The 24,164-nt window shown below is 41.6% G+C and overlaps 1 protein-coding gene and 1 long non-coding RNA gene across 3 annotated transcripts in view; both read left to right on the forward strand.

Annotated features, from left to right (window-relative positions):
* Positions 1–12,908: 12,908 nt before the first annotated feature.
* Positions 12,909–15,780, forward strand: myca (MYC proto-oncogene, bHLH transcription factor a). The gene is made up of 3 exons (XM_086306534.1): positions 12,909–13,321; positions 13,667–14,391; positions 14,728–15,780. Exons 2-3 carry the CDS (start codon positions 13,701–13,703, stop codon positions 15,354–15,356), a joined length of 1,320 nt encoding a protein of 439 aa, XP_086162660.1. The 5' UTR covers positions 12,909–13,321; positions 13,667–13,700; the 3' UTR covers positions 15,357–15,780.
* A 755-nt stretch (positions 15,781–16,535) lies between these two features.
* Positions 16,536–24,164, forward strand: part of LOC147322140 (uncharacterized) — a 37,606-nt gene continuing 29,977 nt past the window's right edge. For both annotated transcript variants that reach the window (XR_015130900.1, XR_015130901.1), the window contains exon 1: positions 16,536–16,647. This is a non-coding gene — a long non-coding RNA (uncharacterized LOC147322140). The remainder of the gene's footprint in view (positions 16,648–24,164) is intronic.

The following is a 24,164-nucleotide window of genomic DNA, read 5'->3' on the forward strand; positions in this document are numbered from 1 at the left end:
AACAATGAACTTTCATGAATTTTATCTGTAGTTTTAAATAAAAAATAATCTCTCACTGCAGGATTAAAGCAATAAAAATATGAATGAATCAATATTTGTTATCCAGTAAAATACTGCATATGGTTCTGTGTAAGGAATACCTTTACACACACTCTCTCTCTCTCTCTCTCTCTCTCTCTCTCTCTCTCTCTCTCTCTCTCTCTCTCTCTCTCTCTCTCTCTCAGATAAAACTGAGGTTATTGTATTCGGCCCTGAAAATCTTAGAAATATGGTATCTAACCAGATTCTTACTCTGGATGGCATTACCTTGGCCTCCAGTAACACTGTGAGGAACCTTGGAGTCATTTTTGACCAGCATATGTCCTTCAATGCAGCTATTAAAGAAATGTGTAGGACTGCTTTCTTCCATTTGTGCAACATCTCTAAAATTAGAAAAATCCTGTCTCAGAGTGATGCTGAAAAACTAGTTCATGCATTTATTACTTCAAGGCTGGATTATTGCAATTCATTATTATCAGGATGTCCTAAAAACTCCCTGAAAAGTCTTCAGTTAATCCAAAATGCTGCAGCAAGAGTGCTGACAAGGACTAGAAAGAGAGAGCAGATTTCTCCTGTTTTGGCTTCCCTTCATTGGCTTCCTGTTAAATCCAGAATTGAATTCAAAATCCTGCTCCTCACATACAAGGTCTTAAATAATCAGGCCCCATCTTATCATAATGACCTTGTAGTACCATATCACCCTATTAGAGCACCTTGCTCTCACACTGCAAGCCTACTTGTTGTTCCTAGAGTATTTAAAAGTAGAATGGGAGGGAGAGCCTTCAGTTTTCAGTGGAACCATCTTCCAGTTTGGATTTAGGAGACAGACACTATCTGTACTTTTAAGATTAGGCTTAAAAAATTCCTTTTTGCTAAAGCATATAGTTAGGGCTGGACCAGGTGACCCTGAATCCTCCCTTAGTTATGCTGCAATAGATGTAGGCTGCCGGGGGATTCCCATGATGCATTGAGTTTTTCCTTTCCAGTCACCTTTCTCACTCACTATGTGTTAATAGACCTCTCTGCATTGAATCATATCTGTTATTAACCTCTGTCTCTCTTCCACAGCATGTCTTTATCCTGTCTTCCTTCTGTCGCCCCAACCGGTCGCAGCAGATGGCCCCGCCCCTCCCTGAGCCTGGTTCTGCCGGAGGTTTCTTTCTGTTAAAAGGGAGTTTTTCCTTCCCACTGTCGCCAAAGTACTTGCTCATGGGGTGTCACATGATTGTTGGGTTTTTCTCTGTGTGTATTATTGTAGGGTGCACCTTACAATATAAAGCGCCTTGAGGCGACTGTTGTTGTGATTTGGCGCCATATAAATAAAATTGAATTGAATTGTGTGATAGGCCTCAGCCTCTATTGATCTTGTGCTCGGGGCATGTTCCTGTGCTGCCATGATTAGTACCTCTGAGCTGTCTTTTTTCAGTCCAGCTTTGTCCAGCCACTGGTTGGATTTCTGGATGCCAGCCACTTACTCTATCTACCAGTGGTACATACCGTGCAGGGGCCTGTCCTTCCATCATGGTTCTTCTCATTGTTCCTCTTCTTTCTCAGGTTTCTGCTCCCTGAAGTATTCTCTAAGCAGGCGGTCTGTTGTGGCCATCTTCGTGATGTACTCAAGTATGTTCGGGTGTTCGTCTCATCCTGGACGGTCGTTTTGACACTGACTAATCCTTGGCCACCTTACTTCCGCTAAGTTTACAGTCTCAGGGAGGTGGACTTGGGCTGAAACCCTCCATGCATGGTCAGGAGCTTCCTTGTCTTGATGTCAGCGGCTTCTATCTCCTCGTTTGGTCAGGTTATTATCCCAGCAGGGCATCTAATCACCGACAGGGCTTGGTCTTCCCATTCAGCTGACTCTTCAGGAGGCTTTGGTGGTTCACACACATGTGATCTTTCTTTTTAAACCTAATCCAATAGTGAGAGGTGCTATGATGTACGGATTGATGACAGTGACAAAAACACAGGGCAGACAGTCTCTGCAATCCCTTTAAAACTAAAGGCTCCTGATAAGGGGGAAACATTTCATTTTATCATATTAATATATTACTCCATATTAAGCTGTCAAATTTGGTTACTTTTTATTTAAACACAGTGTCTTAGTATTTATATTAACAGACTCAGCTTCACTATAATCAGTCCTTTAATTAACTGTGAAAACCTGTAACACAAAGAAAAATAAAATCTATTTTTGCCACTTTAGTCCAGGACATATGCAGTTAAAAGGAACAGGGCTGTGCGATGTGATGCTTTTTTTTCCGCATGGAAACAGAACCAAACCTTGAGGTCACTTTACTGGCTTTGGTTTAAGGTTTTCAATCATAGTTAATTAGACTTGCTCTCATTGTCTTTTTAAATTCCTCAGTTTTCTTGCTTACTTTGTTTAACCTGTAATGTCAAGACTCGTGACTGCAGCCCTGCCTGAGTAATCCTCAGTCAAAGAACACAAAAGTTGTTTGTGCCTTTGATTGGTGCCTGAGGGAGGCTCTGCGGTGGTTCTAAGAGTTGACACAGCCATTTACAAGCAGACATGCCATTCCCATGCAGCTGTAACTAGAGTCAGATGTTTGCTCATATCTGCAAGTGCACTTTGTATTTGGATTGTCATTACGTCCAGTTGTGTCCACGTGATTCTTCATGATGATAAAACAACTCTGTGGGTTTTTATTTGATAAAACAGTAAAGAAATGTATTCCCAACTTTGTACTCTGACTCATTAAGTGGGTGGGGTAACAAAGGACAGAGTGGTCACCAGGTAAGTCTGAGAATGTGTTTGAGTGTTACTTTGTGAATGCTGCAACCAGGCCTGTTTGCCAGATGGTTTTGCATGGTGGCTCAAAATCTGATGGTACTTTCTTGCTTTCATAATTCTTGGTGTTGGATCAGATCTCCAAACCATGACAGAGCCTCCACTGTGTTATACAGATGGCCGTAGACACTCACCATTTGACCTCTTTTACTTTATCTGAGTCATTGCTCTTCCATTGAGATCATTTGTGATGAGGCTTTGTTGAACAGTAGAATAATCAAATAAAGGGCCAGATAACAATTTCTAAAAGACATACCTTTCATATACTGACTTTCATTAGGCCTGCCACCTTTTCACTTGTCCTCCATTTGTTTAGTTTCCTCAAACCTTTTAAGGACTTACTGCACTACATGCTGATATATGCTAAGTTTTTACTTATACTGTATCTTTTTGGGAATCACCATGTTGGTGCAGAACATGTCAAACTGTGTTTTCTTTTTCATTTTTCCATATATTCAACTAAAGAAAATGGAAGAAACTGTGTGTTTCGTGACAGGCTGTTAGTAACAAAGTGCCTAAAGAGACAATGCATACATACACAATAAATAGGTTCTTTCCTAAGTTGCCTGTTATGTGTTGACACAATACTGGTTCATCTCTTGAGTTAGGTGGTTCTTTTTATGCTTGAATGATTCAGAGGTCTGTGTGCAGTGGTTTTACAAACAAGAAAAACACTCCTGTGAAACTGGCCGAGTACAAGGGCTGAAAATGAGTGAAAAAGCAACCATTGTCCAAAGAAAACCTTTGAAGGATCTTCAGAAAGCTGGAGAACTAAAAGTCTGGCTCACTGAAAAATGAACTATAAATAAATAATGGGTGACTCGAGACTTTTGCACATTACTGTGTATGAAAATACTGGACCTGGTTTCATTTAGTTCAGGCTGTGGTTTGTTGCTGAACAATTTGGTGACTTTTGATGTGATCTCTGATATAGACATGAAGACAGTCCTTTGACATTTATGTACCTCCTGCGACATTAATTCTGTTACTTGGTAGCTCCTGGATACATATAAGGGTGATAAAATGTATTTATATAGCACTTTTCAAAACAAACATTATAAAAAAGCTTTACACCCACACACAGTGCAACAAAGTACATAGTCATGTTTAAAAAAGGCAGGCATGGGAAGTGCAAAGGAAAATAAATAAATGTAAAATTATGGGTGCACTGTAAACATAATAGAACTATGCAAGAATTAAAAGAAATGCATTTTCCATACTTAACACTCATTGCTTTTTGAGATTTTGTGCAGTACGATGCTGCAGTTTAGAGACGCTCAAAGCACAAGTGACTAATACACTTTTATGGGCTCTTTTCACATATAAACCTTATATTTCTTTGCTATCAAACCAAATCAAAGTCACCTAAGATGAATTTTAATGTATATTTACAGGAACGAATTTAGTTGTGGTGCATTGAATCGATGTGTCTGGGTTTTAACCTCCCAATGAGCTTAGATCAGTTAGGAAGAGGAGTAAATGAATGGACGGATGGATGGTAAAGTTAAAGTTCGCCCTCTAGTGGCCACATTTGGAGCAGACGAACAGTTCTGAACACTGACCTGACTGAAATAGTTTAAGTCTTGGTCCCAAACTCAACTTATTTTATTGTTTTGCATATATTAGTTTAATAACTTTTATTATTTATTATTATTATCTTTTATTTTAGTCTTTATAACTTATTTTGAATTCGCTAAACTCTCTGTAATTGGGTTTAAACTACCTTACTGTACCTTGGTATTTGCTAGGAAAATATGAAATGGGTGCAGCAATTCGCTATGGCCACCTATATTATTCAACACAGCTTGAACTCGCTTAGATAAGCTTTCTTGTCTTGATTATACTTTTCTGCTTTCATATTTCCATCAATTTTGACAAATTTTTCATGTAAAATTGTCCCTTTGTCTGTGTTAATGCTGACCTGGCTGAATGGAAAGATCCATAGTATCGTATTTTGTCTCCATATAATCTTTTAATACAAGATATCCTTAACTACATGAGCTATCTTGTGCATGTGATGTTCTGATTGTGATTCTGTAACTGTGGCAGGTCTCTGTAAATGACTCTGTGCTTGTTACTCTTTATTAAAAGTTACACAGACTGGTGTTGCTCTCTTTTGTTAAAACTTAAAGACACATGAGCACAAGCTGTTGTTGTTGTTTTTTTAAAATAGTTTTTCAGCTAATAGCTTTTTGGGAACCACCTTGCTGGTGAGGAAATTCTTTTAGTGCCTAAAGATTCAGTTTGAAACTTTGAAACAAGAAAAACATTCCTCAGAAAATGTCCGGTACAAGGACTGGACTGAAAATGAGTGAAAAAGAAGCCAATGTCCAAAGAAAAAGAAGGCCCAGAGAACTATTTCTCACAACAACCTTTAAAAAACAAACAAGAAAGTCCAGCTTCACAGCAGCAAAATATAAATGAGGTTTAGAGGGGTGGCTCAAGACTTTTACACAGTACTGTATACAGCATGAAAAATGTAGCTTCAAATCTACGATAAAGTCTAAGCGAGGCAATGGAAACCTGAGCTTCATCCAACTTCACCAAAATATCTAAATTTAGTATGGAAAAAAATCAGCTGCTGTTGAATGTACAGCGGTCATTAACGTCACTGCATGTTAGTCATGTACTGAAATACACAGAGGGGAACTACATGTTTGACAAAGATAACTGAGAAATGGCTAAACAGTGTCAAATAAAGGTTCATCACTCACCTCTCTCTTCCTCCTCCCCTGTGTTTACATGCCTTTAATCTTTCTTGCAATTCATCACATTCTGACTTTTGTGTGTGTGTGAAAACTAAACCGAACAAGCAAAATGTGATAGCTGGGATCTTTATCACACCTTTATTCACCAGCCACATGAACAACAACTTCACCTCCTTCCAGAGAAGAATTTAAAGCTCCATATGAGGAATTTTGTCAAGCTAGCAGACCCAGTTGTCACTAAAGGTTGCGCACTCACTGAAATGCAGAAATGACCCATTGTCATGTATGCTGCATCCACCTTGCCTAGAGGTAAAAAAAAAAAAAGCCATAAAGTGCAAAGAGCAGGGAAGCTTGCATTATTCAGACCTTTATAGCTGTAGAAAATGTCATGCTTTTATAAAACCTATCACACAAGAAAGCTAAAGCTGCTGCAATGATTTGCAAGAATGTTACTGAGGTGCAACTTGCACAATCCGGTTTCGGGCGCCATCTGATTGCGCCAGTCTTGTTCGTCAGACAAGAGAGTGAGCGGTCATGAATGCTCACTAGTGTTTCACTCACTATAATTAAAGAACGCTGGCATCAGTTTTGATTTTAGATCATTTAGCAGGAGTCTAAGGAGCTTGGAAAGAAAGCAACTGGACTTCTTTAAGTTTCGTGAAGTTGCCTCACCCCAAGAGGCTTCCTCAGTTCTAAAACCAAAAGGTTGAGAGTCGCAGATATTTAAACTCTGGTGGGAGCCAATAAGTTTCTAGTGAAACCACTGCGATGCCTCCATTAGCATCAACGCTAATGGAGATTTGCCGCGTTAATGCGGTTATGGCGTTAACGTCATTTTAATCGAGATTAATGCTGACAGCACTATTTTAATTAGATAACACCAAATCCCAACAACAGTCACCTCAAGGTGCTTTATTGTAAGGTAAAGGCTGTACAATAACACAGAGAAAACCCCAGCATTCACATGTCCCCCTACGAACAAGCACTTTGGCGACAGTGGGAAGGAAAAACTCCCTTTTAACAGGAAGAAACCTTCAGCAGAACCAGGATGTATAAAAATCCCTCAGATAAACACACTGCCATCCTACATGGTGGTATGATTTATCTATTATTTATTTGCTTCTCGATTACTTTGTATTCATCTGTTGTCTGGGTTTGTTTGAAAATGTCCATGTGAGGAAGGATGGCTCACCTACCTGCACAGCAAATCCACCTTCAGGTTACAAATAAAGTAACCTGAACCTGCACAGGAGTTTGGGTCGTCATTTTTTCCAGTGCAAAAGAAAGAAACAACGACTAAGCCACAAAAACACTGTGGTTTAGCTCTCGCAAGCTACGTCAATAACCATCCGCTGTCACTGTTAATAATTGATGACACAATTAGCTCTCTAGCTGTCTGACACATCTGCTGTCAACTCATTGTTGACTGCTTGGCTGGCAACCTGCTCTCGCCAGCTAAGCTGCACGGATATCGATTTCCCGCCTCGTTCCGAATCATCCTGCTGAATGGCATCCCGGCTGCACGAGAAGAGAAACACATGCTGGATTTATCAGCGCGTCTGCTGTTGGGTTTCTCCAGTTATTTGTGTCAGCCCGTCTCTTTTTAAATCTCTTAGTGCAGTTTTATGCGTCGCGCCGATCAGACTCCATCGGTGTTTCACATCTGTGGATTTTCCTTAGTGTAGAATACAGGATTTTTGGTTTCCTGCAAAGTGACGATGACTTTTCTGTATTATACTACGTCACACAACCCCAAGATCCGATATAAAAGAGAGAACAGAACTGCTGTTAGATCCACATTGTGGACATTTTAGACTATGTCTTCACAGCCAATGTTAAACACACCAAGTGACCTTAAATTGTACGATGGTGTGAGTAGCTTTCTGTGTTAGCTCTGCAGTAGACTGATGACCTGCCCGGAATAGGCTCCGGTCTGTGTGATCCCAAACTGGATAAATGGAAGAAGATGGATGGATGGATAATGAACAAATTGCATTCATTAACTTTACAACCATTTACTGTGCCAGCGTTTTGAACTGAGCTAGCTGTATTAAATTTTTTTTATTGATTTTCAGCATGAATCATGTAACCAAAACTGTAAAATGTAGGCAAGTGAAGTGAAGTCCAGGTAAAGGTTTATACTAAAGGAAATGCTCCAAGTTTCCATCAAAGCTTAAACTCCACACAGATGTCAACATCCCCGCCTCTGCTGAACGCGCTGCACGTGAGAGTGAGCAGATCAGAAATGAGGTAAGCCCAGAAGAGCAGGATGTGGGTCACAAGAAGGAGACCAGTTCTCACGATTAATTCAACAGTTAGAGTAAATGAGGCGTCTGTGGCTAGCACCTGAGCCGCAGACACCTCCACTTATACTAGACTGTATATCTAATAGACCCAGGGCTCCCCAGCTTTAAAAACAGACTGAAATATTTGCTCAAAGACTCACAGACTCGTAAACATCGATGGCTGTTTTTTGTTGTTCGAGGCTTATGGCCGTGCGGTTGTTCTATCATTGACTTTCCGTGCGTTATTTTTGTGATCTTTTGCATGTAACCTCCCAAGGGACTGTAGGTGCAAATTAGCTTTATGCTAACTCTGATACAATAGATCAAATATAACCAGATAGATGAATAAATAAATAACCTGGCCACTGGAAGAATTGAAGAAGCATATTTTTTTTCACTCTGAGTACATAAAAGAGAAATCATATGAAAATATGAGAAATTTCTGGGAGGGCAGCATTGGACTGAATAAATTCATCAGGGAGGCTGGCTCTGTGACTGGCTGCACAACGGGCACTTTTGGAGATGAGGTTACTGAACAAACTGTCATCCATCATGGATAATCCTGACCACCCACTGTCCCACTTACTGGACAGGTCACCAGAAAGCACCTTGGCTAACAGATACGAGGACAGATAGAGGAAAGCTTTCATACCTCATGCAGTAACTCTATAATGCGACACAGAGTCATCTTGTATGTCAGCCCTGCACTCTCACAACATGTGAACACACATTATGATTCCTTACTGCACTGTCCACTACGCGTCACACTGTTTTATAGAGAGCCACTTAATGCCATCTAATGTTTGCTATTCTATTTTTTGGGTTTTTGGTTTTTTTTGCTATATTTATTAAGCTATTAAGATTTTTAAGATCAGGTAACACCGTCTAAGGTCGTACCTTTAAAACGCGTGGGGATTGGGCTTGTGGACATCTCTTCCACGGTCTCCACACTGTAAAGACACCAGTGACTCTTGTAAAAAGCAGCTGAAGACATTTTTTATAGACAAGCGTTTAATTAAATTGTTGTTTAAGTAGCATTTTGCTTTACACTGTTGTGATATCTTTTATTTGTTGTTTTATTGGGGAGAACTTTGTGATTTTTTTCTAAAGGAGTACAACTTCTGTGCTGTTGCAGTGTATTTCCTGGCTTAAGGTGACCTCTATAAATTCTGCTTGATGTTTGCTCACAGATAATAGATACTAGTAAACACAATTCAGGATCTAAAGGCAGATATTAGCCATTATATTGCAGAGATGATACCCCAAGAAACCAACATTTATACAAAGACAGATGCACAAAAGAACCCATATTTATACCACATCTAAAGTGCTTACCTGAGAATTTAGGTTTGGATTTATGTAATATCTGTGAAGTGAGGTGACAAACTATTACAGCATAAATCATGCAAGCATTCAGGCCCACATCCACACCTATGGCCAGTCACCATAATGTGCATGTGTTTGGTCTGTGTGAGCAAGCTGGAGACAAACGGTGCAGGCACAGGGATGATGATGAGCTGTTAGCACTTCATCTGCAGTGTTATGGCTCCATTTCCTTAAGTTTAGTTTCTTTGTAACGTAGAAAAACTGAGATGCATTATTGTCCTTAAGCCACTTAAGGTTATAGTCACCAGTTTGACCAGTTTAGTCCACTTAAGCTCAAAATGGGCTGATGTTGTTTACATTACATCTATTTTGTTTTATGGTGACATTACAATAACTTATTAGTTTTTTATACTAAAAATAGGCAGATTTCTTAGTATTAAAGTAATAGTATGAGATGTTAAGGCTAAAAAATACTCCAGATTCAGATTAACATAACCACCTCACTTTCAGAAAACTAGGCCTGGACCTGGCAGACCTGCCATCCTCAAATTCAGACTCTTTTTGGGGAAAAGCGATTTTTTTTATATCAACCTTTTGCAGCTGGAGATGATGAAGAAGTAGTTTATTAGTTTTTATGTGTTTCTTTGTATACTTTGATTGAGTTTAAAAATGAGTTACTGCTAGCTTAATTCACATGGTGTCAATAAAAGCCCCTGGTCATGTTACTGTTGGTAGGATTTTGATGCGATATCAATGAGAAAGCATTAAGCGGCATTGCTGTAAGCGTAGTATTTATTGGTATAATAAACAAGAACCGTCAGGCATTGTTTTTGTATTTAAGGTAGCAGAATGGTAGTACGACCGTAAATGACTTGAAGTGTTGGAGTAAGCTATAGCTAAGAGCCTCACTGTAATTTCCCCTAGGCAGACAACCTTTTCGGTTATTTGAAACACGTAACGCTTGTGTTGCAGGTTCTTGCCAGTTGTGCTAGTTTGAAGGGATTCAGGTGTAGCTCAGAAGGTAGAGCAGGTCATCTACTAATGGGAAGGATAGTGGTTGGTGGTTTTGTGTGAATGTTAGAGATGCAGTAGTTAGGCATAGAAAAAAGTTGCATAGATGGAATTAAGGTAGAGCAGAAAAACGCTATTTAAGAATCGGTCTATTTACCATTTTAGTTATGTGTCTGATTTAAGCGTTTAATATTTAAACCTGATATTCAGGTTTAGAAAAGGATATTTAAAAAAGAATGACATAAGGTGAATTTAAACATTTTCAATTGAACATGACCTTCTGCATAATCTTCGTTTGTGTTTAAGCTGAACTTAATCATGTCCTCTTAAAGCAATGGGACTACCTGCGTTGGCTTTTTTTTTTTAAACATATAATTATAATTAATTGTATTTTACTTTTAAGATTTAAACAGCTGAGTTTGTGAGTTGCCATTTCATTTTTTAGAGTAGACAATGAAAAATTGTGCATATCTCTAAAAACTCATGTCAGATGTTTGAGTCTGTTTATCAGTTTACCAAAGCCAAACTAGATTGGATTCTCTGCCCTCGATCCTCTGCAGGTTATTCCATGTCAGTCAGAGTCCATGGAGGAAGTTTAACCAGAAAGAAAACACACACACGCACACACACACAATCAAAACCTCTCCTGAGCTTTCACTTATCACAGGAAACCATTCCAGCCGCTCTCAAAGCTTCCCTCTGTGTCTCCATGCAGGCGCTCTCAAACACGGTAACACAAGAAACATCCGGAGCCGATAAACGCCACGACCATAACGCCTGAACCTGGTGGTTATGATCGCTATCCTCCACAAGCATCCCACAGCGGGGAAAGGAGAGGCGTGAGAGAACGGATGAAGGAATGAGTATGAAGGGAAGGACGGAGGGTGTAGTTTCAACTTGGGGATTTTCTTTGCTTTCCCCCTCCTCTTGTCTCCTTTGTCTTTGCTTATGTGGTTTCTTATACATTATTTAATGAAAAAGGAAAAAGTATACTCGTGTAAGTGATGCTGCGGGGTTATCTATTCATTTAAATGTAAGGCCTCACAGTGACACAGCGTCCATGGCGAAGTGTTTAATTAGTTAAGTGTAACTTAGATCAAAACGAAACGCTCAGAATTCAGTCCAGACGTTTCAGCTCCACGGCCCCGACTGATTTCAAACAAACTGAAAATAATTTGTTATGAAGGGGAAAAAGCTGCAGTGATGATGTCACTAAACACATAATCACAGATCGTTTTCATTAAAGAGGTCTTTTATGTTATAACCAACAGGACTCTGTTATATAAGAAGTGTTTAAAAAAGAGTAAAAGGGCCGTTTGCAGCAGTAACACACTCAGAGCTGCTGTCCTGGATTGATAAAAGTGTGTTTTTAAAAAGTGCAAATTGCACCATGTAATTCAATTTAAATGATTGTATTTTCAAGCACAAAACTCCTTCACCGTTTATGCTTTTGTCGTTTCCTATAATTGATGCTTGTGTCCACAGCCTCGTGTTTTAAAATGCTTCTTAATGTCTGTCATGCGTAATGAAATACACACTCTGCTTGAGTCCAACTCATTGCTTTAGCAATTTGTTTAGCAGGATGTCTGACAACAGTAAGAGAGAAAGAGGGTGGAAAAGCCTACTGAGCATTTTTAACCAATTAACTTTGTCAGAATGGCAGGAGCTGGTTAAATTAAATATCAAATTGCAACCGACTTCGTCAAACACAGTGCATTGCTAATTAAATGTGCCATTTACTGCTTCTCCACGACTCTATTTTTTAATGAAGTGACCCACTAACCCCAATAAAGATCTGCACCAACCCACTGAATTGGGCTATTTTGTCCCTGACCCTTTTATAGTTTAACTCACTCGACCCTGTTTTTTTCCCTTTCAATTCATAAAAAAAATAATCTTTGTTCACGCATGATTGCAGGATTTGTGAGGTTTGTGGTCACCTGTCTCAATCTGTAACCTTCCACCCACCTAGCTGCTGTCTGCTCCTGCAACGCTTCAAACAGCAGAGGGCGCTCTAAGCCCGTTAATCTCCATCGACAGCTCCTGTTACAACGGGATAGATCCATCCATCTGATTCCTTTAATTGCTTCCTTCCTGTTGTTAATTGGTGCCAATCTGTCCAAACTCAGCGCTGCATTACGCAGTCTGCAGGATTTGTATTGGACATTTTCTCTGTGAGTCTGTGTGTATTAACTCGAACTCCAAGATTTTAATTCTTCACCGAGTCCATGTTGTAATCAGCTGTTTGAACCGGTTCAGAGCTGTCAGTGTCTGCGGCTCCTGCTGCACCTGTGAGCTTTTATTGCGAAATCAAAAGGCACAAACTGCGCAAAAGTACGCGGCACTTGCCTCATTTTTACACATTATTGCACATTTACAGTTTAAAAAAGGATTCCTGCTGTTATGTATTGTTTTGTTTTTTAAACAATATAATATAGTGTAAGGCCGTAATCCGGATCTGTGTAGTGATTATTTAGGGATTGCCGTGTGTGCGCTATGACGCTCAGTGTTTGCGTATATTTCTGGCGCAGTAGTAGTAAAATAACTCAGCCCAATTATCTGCCACTACTACATGCATTAGTATTTTCTCTATGCAGTCAATGAAAGCACTACTCTACTCCACTCTGACCCCTCCCACTTGCAAAAAAAAATAGACCCATCTCAGAGAAAGAGGGCAGAAAATATGCAAAGATGCATCCACGGCGTACTTTGGACGCACGCGATTTTTACTTGACGCAAACGGCTGAATAATTGCGCTGATGGGCAGAGGCTGATATCGGGGGTGCTGTGTGTTGTGTTGTAGTAGGAACGCTCTCGCGGATGGATACAGACAGAGAGAGTGCGAGATGCGGTTTACTTTATCGCGCGGTGCTCAACTCTCAGCTGCGATTCTGACTGTGCTGATGACAGAGTGCGCGTCGCTCTTGCCGGCTCGCCTCTGCAGCCTTTTAACTTCACATGCATGCTTCACCCGCAGGCTGACAGACAGCCGCCGTACCGCCTCTGTGGAAGGATTTACTGTCACTGCCGCACTGGAATAACTTTGCTGCTCCCTCGTTTTTTTACATTTTCCTCCTCTTTTTGCGCCACTCGTCTCGCTTTTTTTTGCTCCCGTCTTTCGCCTACAGTTGAAAATCTGAAAGGTAAGGGTGGGGAGTGGGTTTGTGGAGCTTCGGTATGAGTATGATGACTGGAACAGTTCAGTGAAAGTGTGATTTATTAATTTTTTTCCTCACTCCGTCTCTTGCATTATTTAAATTACAATCCCGGTTAAGCACCTGCAGCAGTGGTGCATGCATGCATGCAAGGCGTGCACACACAGAGAGAGAGAGAGGGGGGGGGGAGGTGTCGATGTTGTCTTTTTTTTTTTTTTTTTTTTTGGAGGGAGTTGACCATGAAGCGGTTGCTTACACTCGGTGTTGCGGGCAGGGTCACGCTGTCTGCTCTCTGCTGTGAATCGACTAATCGCTCCGTTCTGTTTTCGCCAGCCTCGCCGTGAGGAGAGACGAAACCAAACGCACCATGCCGCGGAATCCAAGTTTGGCGAGTAAGAACTACGACTACGACTACCTGCAGCCCTATTTCTACTACGACGACGAGGAGGAGGATTTCTACCCTCAGCAGTTTCAGCCTCCGGCACCCAGCGAAGACATCTGGAAGAAATTTGAACTGCTGCCGACCCCTCCCCTCTCCCCGAGCCGCCGGCCGTCCCTGTCCAGCCTCGACCTTTCCATCGCGGATCAGCTGGAGATGGTGACAGAGTTCCTCGGGGATGACGTGGTCAACCAGAGCATCATCTGCGACTCCGACTACTCCCAGACCTTCCTCAAGTCCATCATCATCCAGGACTGCATGTGGAGCGGCTTTTCCGCCGCCGCCAAGCTGAAGAAGGTGGTGTCCGAGCGGCTCGCCTCCCTGCACGCCGCCCGGAAGGAGTCTGCGGCCGGTGACGGCGCAGAGCTCGCCGGCCCCGCGGCTGCTGCCGCCGCGGCTGCCGCCGCCGCTACTGCGGCTCTTCCTGCGTGGAAGCTGAACAGCAGCTACCTGCAAGACCTGAACACGTCTGCGTCGGAGTGCATCGACCCCTCGGTGGTTTTCCCGTATCCCGTAGCCGAGACGCCCAAGCAGAGCGCAGGGACCCCGCCTAGCAAGGATTTGGGACTAGACACGCCGCCTAACAGCAGCGGGAGCAGCAGCAGTTGTAGCGATTCAGGTGAGCTCTTATATATATATATATGCCTGGGGAGGCACACCCCTCAGTGCAATTAGGGATTTTCTTTCTGTTGGCGGGGACATGCATGACATGACTGAAATGAGGCACATTCTTGCTTTTCATTCACACGAATTGCAGGCAGGAAGGTGGATCCTGCTGCCACTTCCACCCCATGTCATGCAGTAGACTGCTGTGAGATTAGCTGGAGGGAATGGCTGCATGTTAAGCAATCAACTGATGTGGCAGAGAGGGAAAGCCTGAACGGACTGCAGAGATGCTTTTAGAGGAGGATGTGGCAGCAGAGTGTGTGACTATGTTGTTTTTGCTCTTTTGCAGAGGAAGAGGATGAAGGTGATGATGAGGAGGAGGAGGAGGAGGAGGAGGAAGAAGAAGAAGAGGACGAACAGGAGGAAGAGGAGGAAATCGACGTGGTCACTGTGGAAAAGAGGCAGGTGGTGAAACGGTGCGACTCCAGCCCGCTGGAGACCAGGCATCCCAGCCCACTCGTGCTGAAGAGGTGCCACGTCTCCACCCACCAGCATAATTACGCCGCCCATCCATCCATGAGGCACGAGCAGCCGGCTGTCAAGAGGCTGAAGCTGGAGAGCAGCGGTGGAGGTGCCAGCAGCCACAGCAGGGTCCTCAAACAGATCAGCAGCAACCGCAAGTGTTCCAGCCCGCGAACGTCGGACACGGAGGACTACGACAAGAGAAGGACTCATAACGTGCTGGAGCGCCAAAGGAGGAACGAGCTGAAGCTGAGCTTCTTCGCTCTGCGGGACGAGATCCCCGAGGTGGCCAACAACGAGAAGGCGGCCAAGGTGGTCATCCTGAAGAAGGCCACGGAGTGCATCTACAGCATGCAGTCGGACGAACAGAGACTCCTCTCTCTGAAAGAGCAGCTGAGGAGGAGAAGCGAACAGTTAAAGCAGAGACTCGCACACCTGCAGGGTTGCCGTGCTTAAACTTTGAATCATAAACTTTTTTTTAATTTTTTTCTCAAAATAAAAGTTCATTACTTGGGGGTTGGGGGGGGTTGGGTGTGTACAGTTGTTGCTGCATGCAGATGCAAAACGGATTAAGTTGTTTTGGAATCTGGTTTGATTACAATGTAAGAAGAAAAAAACTGCCTCATCTGATGAAGATATTTAAAAGTTTTATTTTATTAATAAAATGTTTAAAAATGTGGCTCACACTGTTGAAAGCCTGAACTTAAAATATGGATTTTTATGTTGTTGTTTTTTTTCTTGTTTTTTTTTTTTGTACATAATTAATATTTCCTAAGAAAATGTATTTTTGGATTGCGATTGTCTGGATGTTCAGACCCACTGTTTTTGTTTTTTTTCATTATGTTCATAGATTCTTTTTCAAATATAAAACAAAAACCTGTTTCTTGAGCTTGTCTCTCATTCTTCACCACCATGACTAGTCACACCTGAGTAGGGGGCGTCCACATGAATACATTAGAAAGTGAGTGGTTGGGTAGAAAACTTATCTGAGCGTTATAAAACTTTGAGTCACTCCTCTTCCTCTGACTGATGGAAGGTAAGGGTCAAAACCTAAATAAGAGTACACGCTGTGTAAAAGTCCTGCTGCAGTGAATTTTAAGTGAAATCTGCATAAATGGTTTTTTAAAAAAAAAAAACGTTGATCACGTGTTTTGTGCAGAAAAGAGGGAATTCCTCTTCAGACTTAGAAGAAGCCACCTCAGCTCCTTAATACGAGTCCTGGATGCTTGTGGAAGTGCACAGAAAGGTGGGAAGCTGCATGTCATGTTTAAACGCAGGTATAGTGAAGCTGTCTTTTAGATGAGGGCTGGTGCATTAAACAGCGCATCTGCGATCACATTTCTTAAAGTAGCACACTAATAAAAGTGTAGCACGGGAACTCGAAAGCTCGTTTATAATCTAAAACCACAGATAATTAATATATAGATATAAATATACGTTATATCTTTATATTTAAATGTAATATGAACTGTCTACGTTGGAATAAATGAATAACGAGGTGAAATTTATCTAGTTAGACCGTGGTAAAACCCCACCTGTTCCACTGTTGTCTCGAGCGGCTTTCCAGACTCGACGTGACGTCACACACGCCGTATCCCGAGCGCTCCCCCCCCCTCCACCTCTGAGCGCGTGGTCCTGGTCGCGAGCACATGGAAGTGAGGTTTGAGATTTGTGTCTGAGAGACGCGCGAGCGACTGTCGGGAAAACGGAATATAAAGTGAATTAAAGAAGCAGCCCGAGCAGCCCGGTAAGAGCTCCCCGCGCCCTGCGTCCATCTCTGCTTTTATATATTAAATGCTTATTGTTATTTTTTGAATTTAGGTGTGATAATAGAAGAAAGTAAATGTCATTCATGGTTCAGCCTGTCTTGTGAAAACTTAATTTAAAGGCGAACGGGATTTCTGGAGGTTTTAATTTGCTATTAATGGGACAAAAACAAAAACTATTGTTCTCTGCACAAGTGTTATTTTCGTCTGGTTTTTCTATTATCTGTCCAACTCCTGCAGTTTTGGGGCTGTGGGATGTTTGAAGCACGTGTTCTGTGAGTCTATTGTTGTTTCAGGTGACCACACTGATCACATGCTTTGTTTACCTTGTTTGCTTCAGCTCAGGTTTTGTACTTGTGAGCCTTTATTCTCCATGGAGTGCTTGCTTCCTGCGTGGCTTTATGTTTGCTGTCAGTTTGATGGTACAGTTGTTATGAAGGACAACAAAAGGCGTCTGTGATTGCTTCATGTATATAGGCGTGGGGGGTCCTGGATTTAGGGGCTGTTTTGTGCATCAAGTGGAGAAGTTTCTGAGCCGTATTGTTTATGTTCCTGTTTGTGACTGCACATAAAGGCAGTTTTAGGCTGTGATGGTGGAGCAGCATGTCTGAGGCATGAGGTGCAGCCACGCTGAGACATAGGGAGGACCACAAAAGATGGGATTAGTGTGGATTCATTGTGTGGGCTTTCCTGAGTGGGCAGGGCTGTGTGTTGGGGTGTTGAAGATCTCATGCACTCACCCTGCTGCTGTCCAGAAAAACACCACATCCCTGTTAGAATAAAGGTCCTCGTATAATTTCTGTGTGTTATGCTTTGGGAATCGGCGCCCATGGCGTGGTTTTGGTGTGAAACGGGGTAAAAGTAGGCTAGATTTCATGAGTATTTGTCCTGCCTTGGTTAAAAATAACGGCCATTTTAAGCCACGTTCCTGTGGCTGTATTTCAGCGTGCAGTTCGAATCTGCCACACGCACAGACGTTGAGGTTTAGCCCAGTTTTATTAAAACCCTGATGCCTTTTCACCTGCGTATCACAAAAATGATGCCTAGTGGGTGTGTGAGGATTCAAATGGTTCACAGTGTTTAAACTGGATCACACAGATGTGGTGTTTCAGAAATTTCACAACACTGCTGGCTTAACTCTGCAACAGTCTATCCTTGAGTTAAAGAATATGACTCTTAAACGTTTGTAATAAGGCTACACTTGTCTTAAAGGACACCTGTTGCACTCATTTTCATTCTTTGGAGTCACAAAGAGTCACTTTTTATTTTCAGTTCAGAAAAACCCTTGTCTATCTCCTATTAGCCCTTTACAAGCTCATCACTGAACGCTCCATCTGAAACAAACTCCTTAAAATCCAACAGTTTTCTGATTGGCCAACTTAGGGGCTGCCTACCGAGGGGCTGCTGCCTGAACTTTCTGACTGTCCTCTATCTGTAGAAATCCATTATTTAAAGCACTACTGAGATTTTATTTTCCTTTAAAATACAACACAGTAGGTTTAACAGGAAAAAAAGGCCTTCCTTAACTCAGTTTCATCACAAAGTCTTGTATTCTCTAACCTGCCTAATAATGATAAAGATTGTGAAGTTATAGTGTAATAAAGCTCAGAGAGTACTAATGTTTAAGAATAGATAGTAATAAAGTAGTGGGAGTAAAAAAAACCCAAACATTAGCATTTATGTTTCGAATAGTCAACCAATCATTCATACCTGGGTGGGAGTGGGCTGTATATAATAAGCCACACCGGTTCAGCTGCTTGTGTCTGTCTGGGTTCTCAGCCATCCAAGTCATGGTAATCCAAGCAACATGGAAAGAAAAGTGGTGGGACTTGTTTAAAGCCCCTTTTCTATTAGAACCTACTCAGATTGACTTGCTACAGTGTCAATGGAAAATTGTACTTAGTAGTCAGTATAATCTTTTAATGATATAAGTTTGCATATGGTAGAATACTGCATCTAATCACTTGTGTTTAGAAGTATATAGTTGGTGGCATATTGAAAGAATGTCTCATCCTAGGAGGTCTGTAACATTCCAGGGTGTTCTGGCGTTCACCCCCACATCCTAGGAGCATGGAAAAGGTCGTACCTTGTCTTATTGTTTTACGGTAGGATTAACGTAGCTATGTCAGTTTTAGTCTAAGTGCTTTTTTACATATAGATGAACTGTTGGATTTTCCAGACCAGCAGGTTAAGGGAAGTCGTTTATGGGGTCACACTCTGACACACTCTGACACACACACACACACACACACACACACACACACACACACACACACACACACACACACACACACACACACACACACACACACACCTGGTGACTGCCCTTGCTAGCAAGAAAATCTGTGTGTTTCTCCTCTCTGATTCTCTGCTGAAGAAGTGTTTTAGAATATATCTCTTAACACACAGTTTTTAGGGTTTTTCCATTAGGTCATATTACTGGGTACCAGGTACTAAATTAATACCTGCACAGCCGGGTTCCAAAGCGTTGTGAGCAGGTACTAAAATATGACGTCATCAGACTACCACCAATGCCAATTGCAAGCCACAGATTGGCTGGTCAGTAGCAGCCCTCAATGAGTTCACAAAAATAAAAACTGCCATTTTTTAAACCGGGCAGCGAGGAAATGTCTACAAAAAACAGCAGCGAGGTTTGACGAAATGCCGCAGACTGAACAGCAGGTATATCGTCCCCTCGATGTCCACCTTTGTTCTAGCATTCATGTTGCATACTAATTAAGTCACGGGACGCTCGGCCGCGTTGCCGACCACGCACATTAGGTGGTACTAGATTGTAATGGAAAACGAGTCGATCTGAGTAGGTACTAATGGAAAAGGGGCTTAAGTTTCCTGAAGAAGTTTGACCTCTCATCTGAGAAACCTCTTTAGTTATAAGACCAAGAGAAGTAAGATGGCCTAAAAGAAGGTTGAAAGAAGTCATCTATGTCCACTGTGAACAATCAGCCTTGAACAGGTTGCTTATGACACCAGCTGTCTGCCATCTACAGCCCAGTTTTTAGATCCACTCACATCTTGCATCAGCATGATCAGTCATATGATGGGGTGAGGCAAGGTCTCACACTGGTTTCACCCAAAACTCATGCGATGAGGCACATGATTAATAATGAGCCAAAGACCCTCTTAAGGGGCAACTCCCACTATTGCTCAAATATCTGGAACTCTCCACCATTTGATCTTAGAACTGAAGAAGCTTCTCAGATGAGCGGTGAAACATCTTCAGGAAACTTAAAAAAGTCCAGCCGCTTTTCTTTCCAAGCTCCTTGTTAAGACAAACATCTAAAGAGACAATCTCCATGAGGAGAATGGGCAGACTGATTGGAGCTGCAGAAGAGCATCTCTGAATGCAGAAAATGTCGATCATTGAAGCAGATGGGCTACAGCAGCAGAAGACCACAATAGATGCCACTGTCAGCTAAGAGTTTAGATTTAACAAGGGCTCAAAATGGGACAATAAAAGACTGGAAAAATGATGCTGCAGTGTTAGGATGGGAGGGTCAGAATTTAATGTAAATCACATAAAATCATGGATCTACCCTGACTTGTATCAACAGTTCACGTTGCTGCTGCTGGTGTAATGGTGTGGGAGATATTTTCTTGACACACTGAGTAAAGTTGCTTTCTTGAACATTACAGTGAGTTCACTGTCCTCAAATAACCTCCATAGTCACCAGATCTCAATCCATTACACCACCTTTGGTATGTGGTGCAGCAGGAGATTTGCATCATGAATGTGCAGCCGATAAATCTGTTGCAACTTTGTGATGCCATCATGTCAACATGGACCAGAATCTGACGAAGCTTTTTGGATGAAGAAGGCAGTTCTGACAGCAAAAGTGGGTCCAACCTGCTACTAGCAAGTCGTACCTAATGAACTGTCTAGGAAATGTATCTGCTGTAATATATATATATAAAGATCCAGCCTCAGAAACATGAAACGTAGCTGCTGACATTTGTTTTAAAAGATGTGATTTCTGTCGAATATGAGTATCACCCTGAGGAAGTCAGATTCAAAAATATTTCCTATTCCTCGAGTAAGGAATGGAATTTCATTTGCATTGCTATAATTACATCAGCTCTTGGCTTGTCTGACACACTGAGACCTTGTACCTCTCACTGGAGCTGTTTTGCAGTAAACGGTGTGTGTGTTGGACTGTAACTTGGAGACCTGTGTGATTTCCAGCCAAATTCAAAGTGAGCCAAACTCCACTGCAGCAACTGCACACATACTTAGAGGCCCAGGGATGCACAGAGGTCTGCTGTTATGTAATCTGTGTTTTTCAGTCTTGGAAACTGGAACAGATTAAAGTAAAGCAGCTGATTCTCCTGAAAACTTTACTTTGCTGCCAGATTCGGCTTTTCTCTCACTTAACGGCATGGTTATTATCAGATGACATCACCTTCCTCTTTGGGAGTGTGCAGCCCTGTTTGCATTTTCTCTTTCTGTGTTGTCAGTGTGTTTTGATAGGCACCGAGACTGTTTAGAAATATGTTGATGAGAAATATGAGTCAGGCACTAGATGCAGCATCCATCTAACTGTAAAATAGTAAGCAATTTAGCCATCTTACTGACGTTATCAGTGGTGCCAAGAACAGTGTTTTCAGACCACATTTTTTCAGTAATGTGGAGCCATTACTCATCCAAATGTAATGAGATAGCATGAGTTTCCTTCCATTAGTTGTTAGTTATTGTTTGGTGATATTAATTGTGTGTTCACATGGACTTCTCAATGAACAATGATGCCTCATTGGTATTTGTTGCACCTATTTTTAATATTTGTCAGCATAGTTGAGGTGGCTAAGCTATCATTATAATATCATTTCATTTCTGTGTTTTTTACTGCGTTGCAGCTTATCCTTAAATGGCAAATGGCCTGCATTTGTATAGCGCTTTTCTAGTCCATAGGACCCCAAAGCGCTTTACACTACATTCAGTCATTCACCCATTCACACACTGGCAATAGCAAGCTACATTGTAGCCACAGCTGCCCTGGGGCGCACTGACACATTGACACACTATCCTTCTCTGTATATAAAAGATGGAAGTGGCATCCGGGGAAAATGAAGCCAACATAGAAGTTCTTTAAACCGAGTTATTTTAATGTCAAACAGAAGGGCCACTCCTCAGATTGCAAGAAGGAGAGTTGCTCTTGTATAGACGTTTATGGGAAATGGCCATTGTGGCTCCCTTTCTCTGTGACCTCAGTGAATACTTTCATGATTACTTTATGGATTCAGTTACTAGTTTTAGGTCTTTCTAAATAAACATAAAGTCCATTTTGTAAATTATCAAATTAAAGACAGCTGGATTCTTCAGAGTATGGTCATTAGCTCACTGAATTAAAAGTACAGTGTTGCAGTGGTAAATGGAGTCTTCTTCACACACTAAGGTTAATTATGGAGTTCCACAGGGTTCCATGCTAGGACCTTTTCTGTTTATATTATAGATGTTTCCCTTAGGCAGTAATCATTCGAAGTTATAGCATACATTTTCATTACTACGCAGATTATACCCAGTTATCTGTCCATGAAGTCAGATAACACACACCAATTAGTTAAGCTGCAGAAATGTCTTAAAGATATAAAGGTTCATGGGAAGTCCCTCAGGAGCCTAAATCTATTGCAGCATAACTCCGGAAGGATTGAGGGTCACCTGATCCAGCCCTAACTATAAGCCTTCTCAAAAAGGAAAGTTTTAAGCCTAATTTTAAAAGCAGAGAGTGTCTGTGTCTGAAATCCAAACCGGGAGCTGGTTTCAACAATTACACCGTTAATTCTTGCAAATGACAAGGACACAGCTTTCCTGTCTTTACGCTGACACATACTCTGTGACTGAGACGTTATAGTAAAAAGGAGGTCCGGTTTTAGTCATGCTGAACTGACCAGACTGAAAACTTATAGCAAACATACAGAAAACGTACTCTTACGTCCGTGCTCTGCACATTCTTCTGTGATTTGAGCCATGACACAACATAATATATACAAAACATAGATCCACCAGGGTCACTACAGTTTTATCCAGATAAGTACAAAGTTTTACCACATCGATAGTAGTTTATTGGTCATCTTCTTAATAATTTTACTGTTGCTGGCAGATTTGAGGTCAGTGTCCTTAGAAAGGAGTGTTGTGGGGTGCTTTCTGCTGTGTCTGGCTGTTATGTAACAGTATTGGTCACTCTAGGAAGTGATGTCATCGACTATGCTTGTAAAATATACATTTCTAAAATGAAAAGTTTTAGAACGCAACATGATCCAAGTCAAACAGATTCCAGCCTCCTCTCAGTTCACCAAAAGTGTCTTCCTTTGTCACAGTGTAGCTTTTCGAGCTGCTCTTCAACCCACATTCAGATGGAAAACAAGCTGCTGAATACCGTAGCCGGTCAGCCTTTGTATTTCTACACGCAGAGGACATGAATGCATGCTGTAGCAGAGTGCGGCGAGTATTGTCATGCGCTGCTTTGTTTACAGCAGTCCTCATCAAAGCAGGACGGACCGGCTGGATTAGAGCTCGTTCTCCCACAAGAGTTCGATGTTCCATACAGGGGGCCAAGAAGAGGGCAGGATTTAAAGTTAAGTCTACTGGCTTTATAGACACAGAACATACAACTATATACTTTACTTGCTGATCTTATTATCTCTGGTTGTTAGCTGTGCTCCCATTTGTAACATGTCACACCATAGATCTGATAGCTCTGTGTGGACTAGTAGGTAGTTGGGATGGACTGCAGCCCTCCTGTGACCTGGATGGATGATTACATGAGATCTGAATATAATATTAAGCATGGAAGCTTATGGATGTTCCTTATGAGGATATTTTAATAAACCAAGCAAATATTCAGTGATTTCAGCTAGTCTGATTTAAAAATGTTGCATATGTGCTGTTTTATTTTGTCTTTAACGTTAAATCTGTGGGGGGTTTGGCTTTTGGAATACCAAAATAAGCAATTTGAAGATGCCATCTTGTGCTCCTGAATACTGGTGTTGATAATCTTTTGTTAACGGGGGCATCAACCTGGATTTCTTGGTGCCGGAGTTTTGATTAATGACCCTGGCTGCAGAGTTGTAACCTAGATACCAAAAATACCAGTGACATGACAGAGGAGACGCTTACTTATGTAGGACTGATTTAAAGTTGTATCTGTGTTTCTTATGTTTAAGAGGAATTATCCTCAATGGAAAGTCCAAGGACTCACCAATCAGTGTTCAGATGCGTTAAAATCTCCCTGCATTCAGACCCTGTGTTGCAATCAGTCACACTGATGAGCCGTTTCATCCACAGTTAAAGAAACTCACATCTGACCTCTGGTTTTAAAACTGTCCCATACACTTTTTTACTTTTTAAATAATTGGCTGCAAAAGTAGAAATTTATTCCATTTTGGGCAAGAAAAAGGTTTAAGGCTGGTTCTAAAACTGAGTCAGTCCTCTACGGTTGCAACGATTCACCGAATAACTCAATTACACAAAATCCTCGATGCAAAT

This window comes from Aulonocara sp. 'chitande type north' Nkhata Bay, linkage group LG9 (genome assembly GCF_057382095.1).
Source record: "Aulonocara sp. 'chitande type north' Nkhata Bay isolate Kocher_YH1m ecotype deep benthic linkage group LG9, A_spYH_male_GT1.1, whole genome shotgun sequence".
Lineage (NCBI taxonomy): Eukaryota > Metazoa > Chordata > Actinopteri > Cichliformes > Cichlidae > Aulonocara > Aulonocara sp. 'chitande type north' Nkhata Bay.

What these genes read in the sequence shown, in the direction of transcription:
- myca (XM_086306534.1), top strand. Translation starts at nt 13,701, where the DNA reads ATGCCGCGGAATCCAAGTTTGGCGAGTAAGAACTACGACTACGACTAC. An exon ending in CAGCAGTTGTAGCGATTCAG is followed by an intron (nt 14,392 to 14,727) that starts GTGAGCTCTTAT and finishes GCTCTTTTGCAG; the next exon opens with AGGAAGAGGATGAAGGTGAT.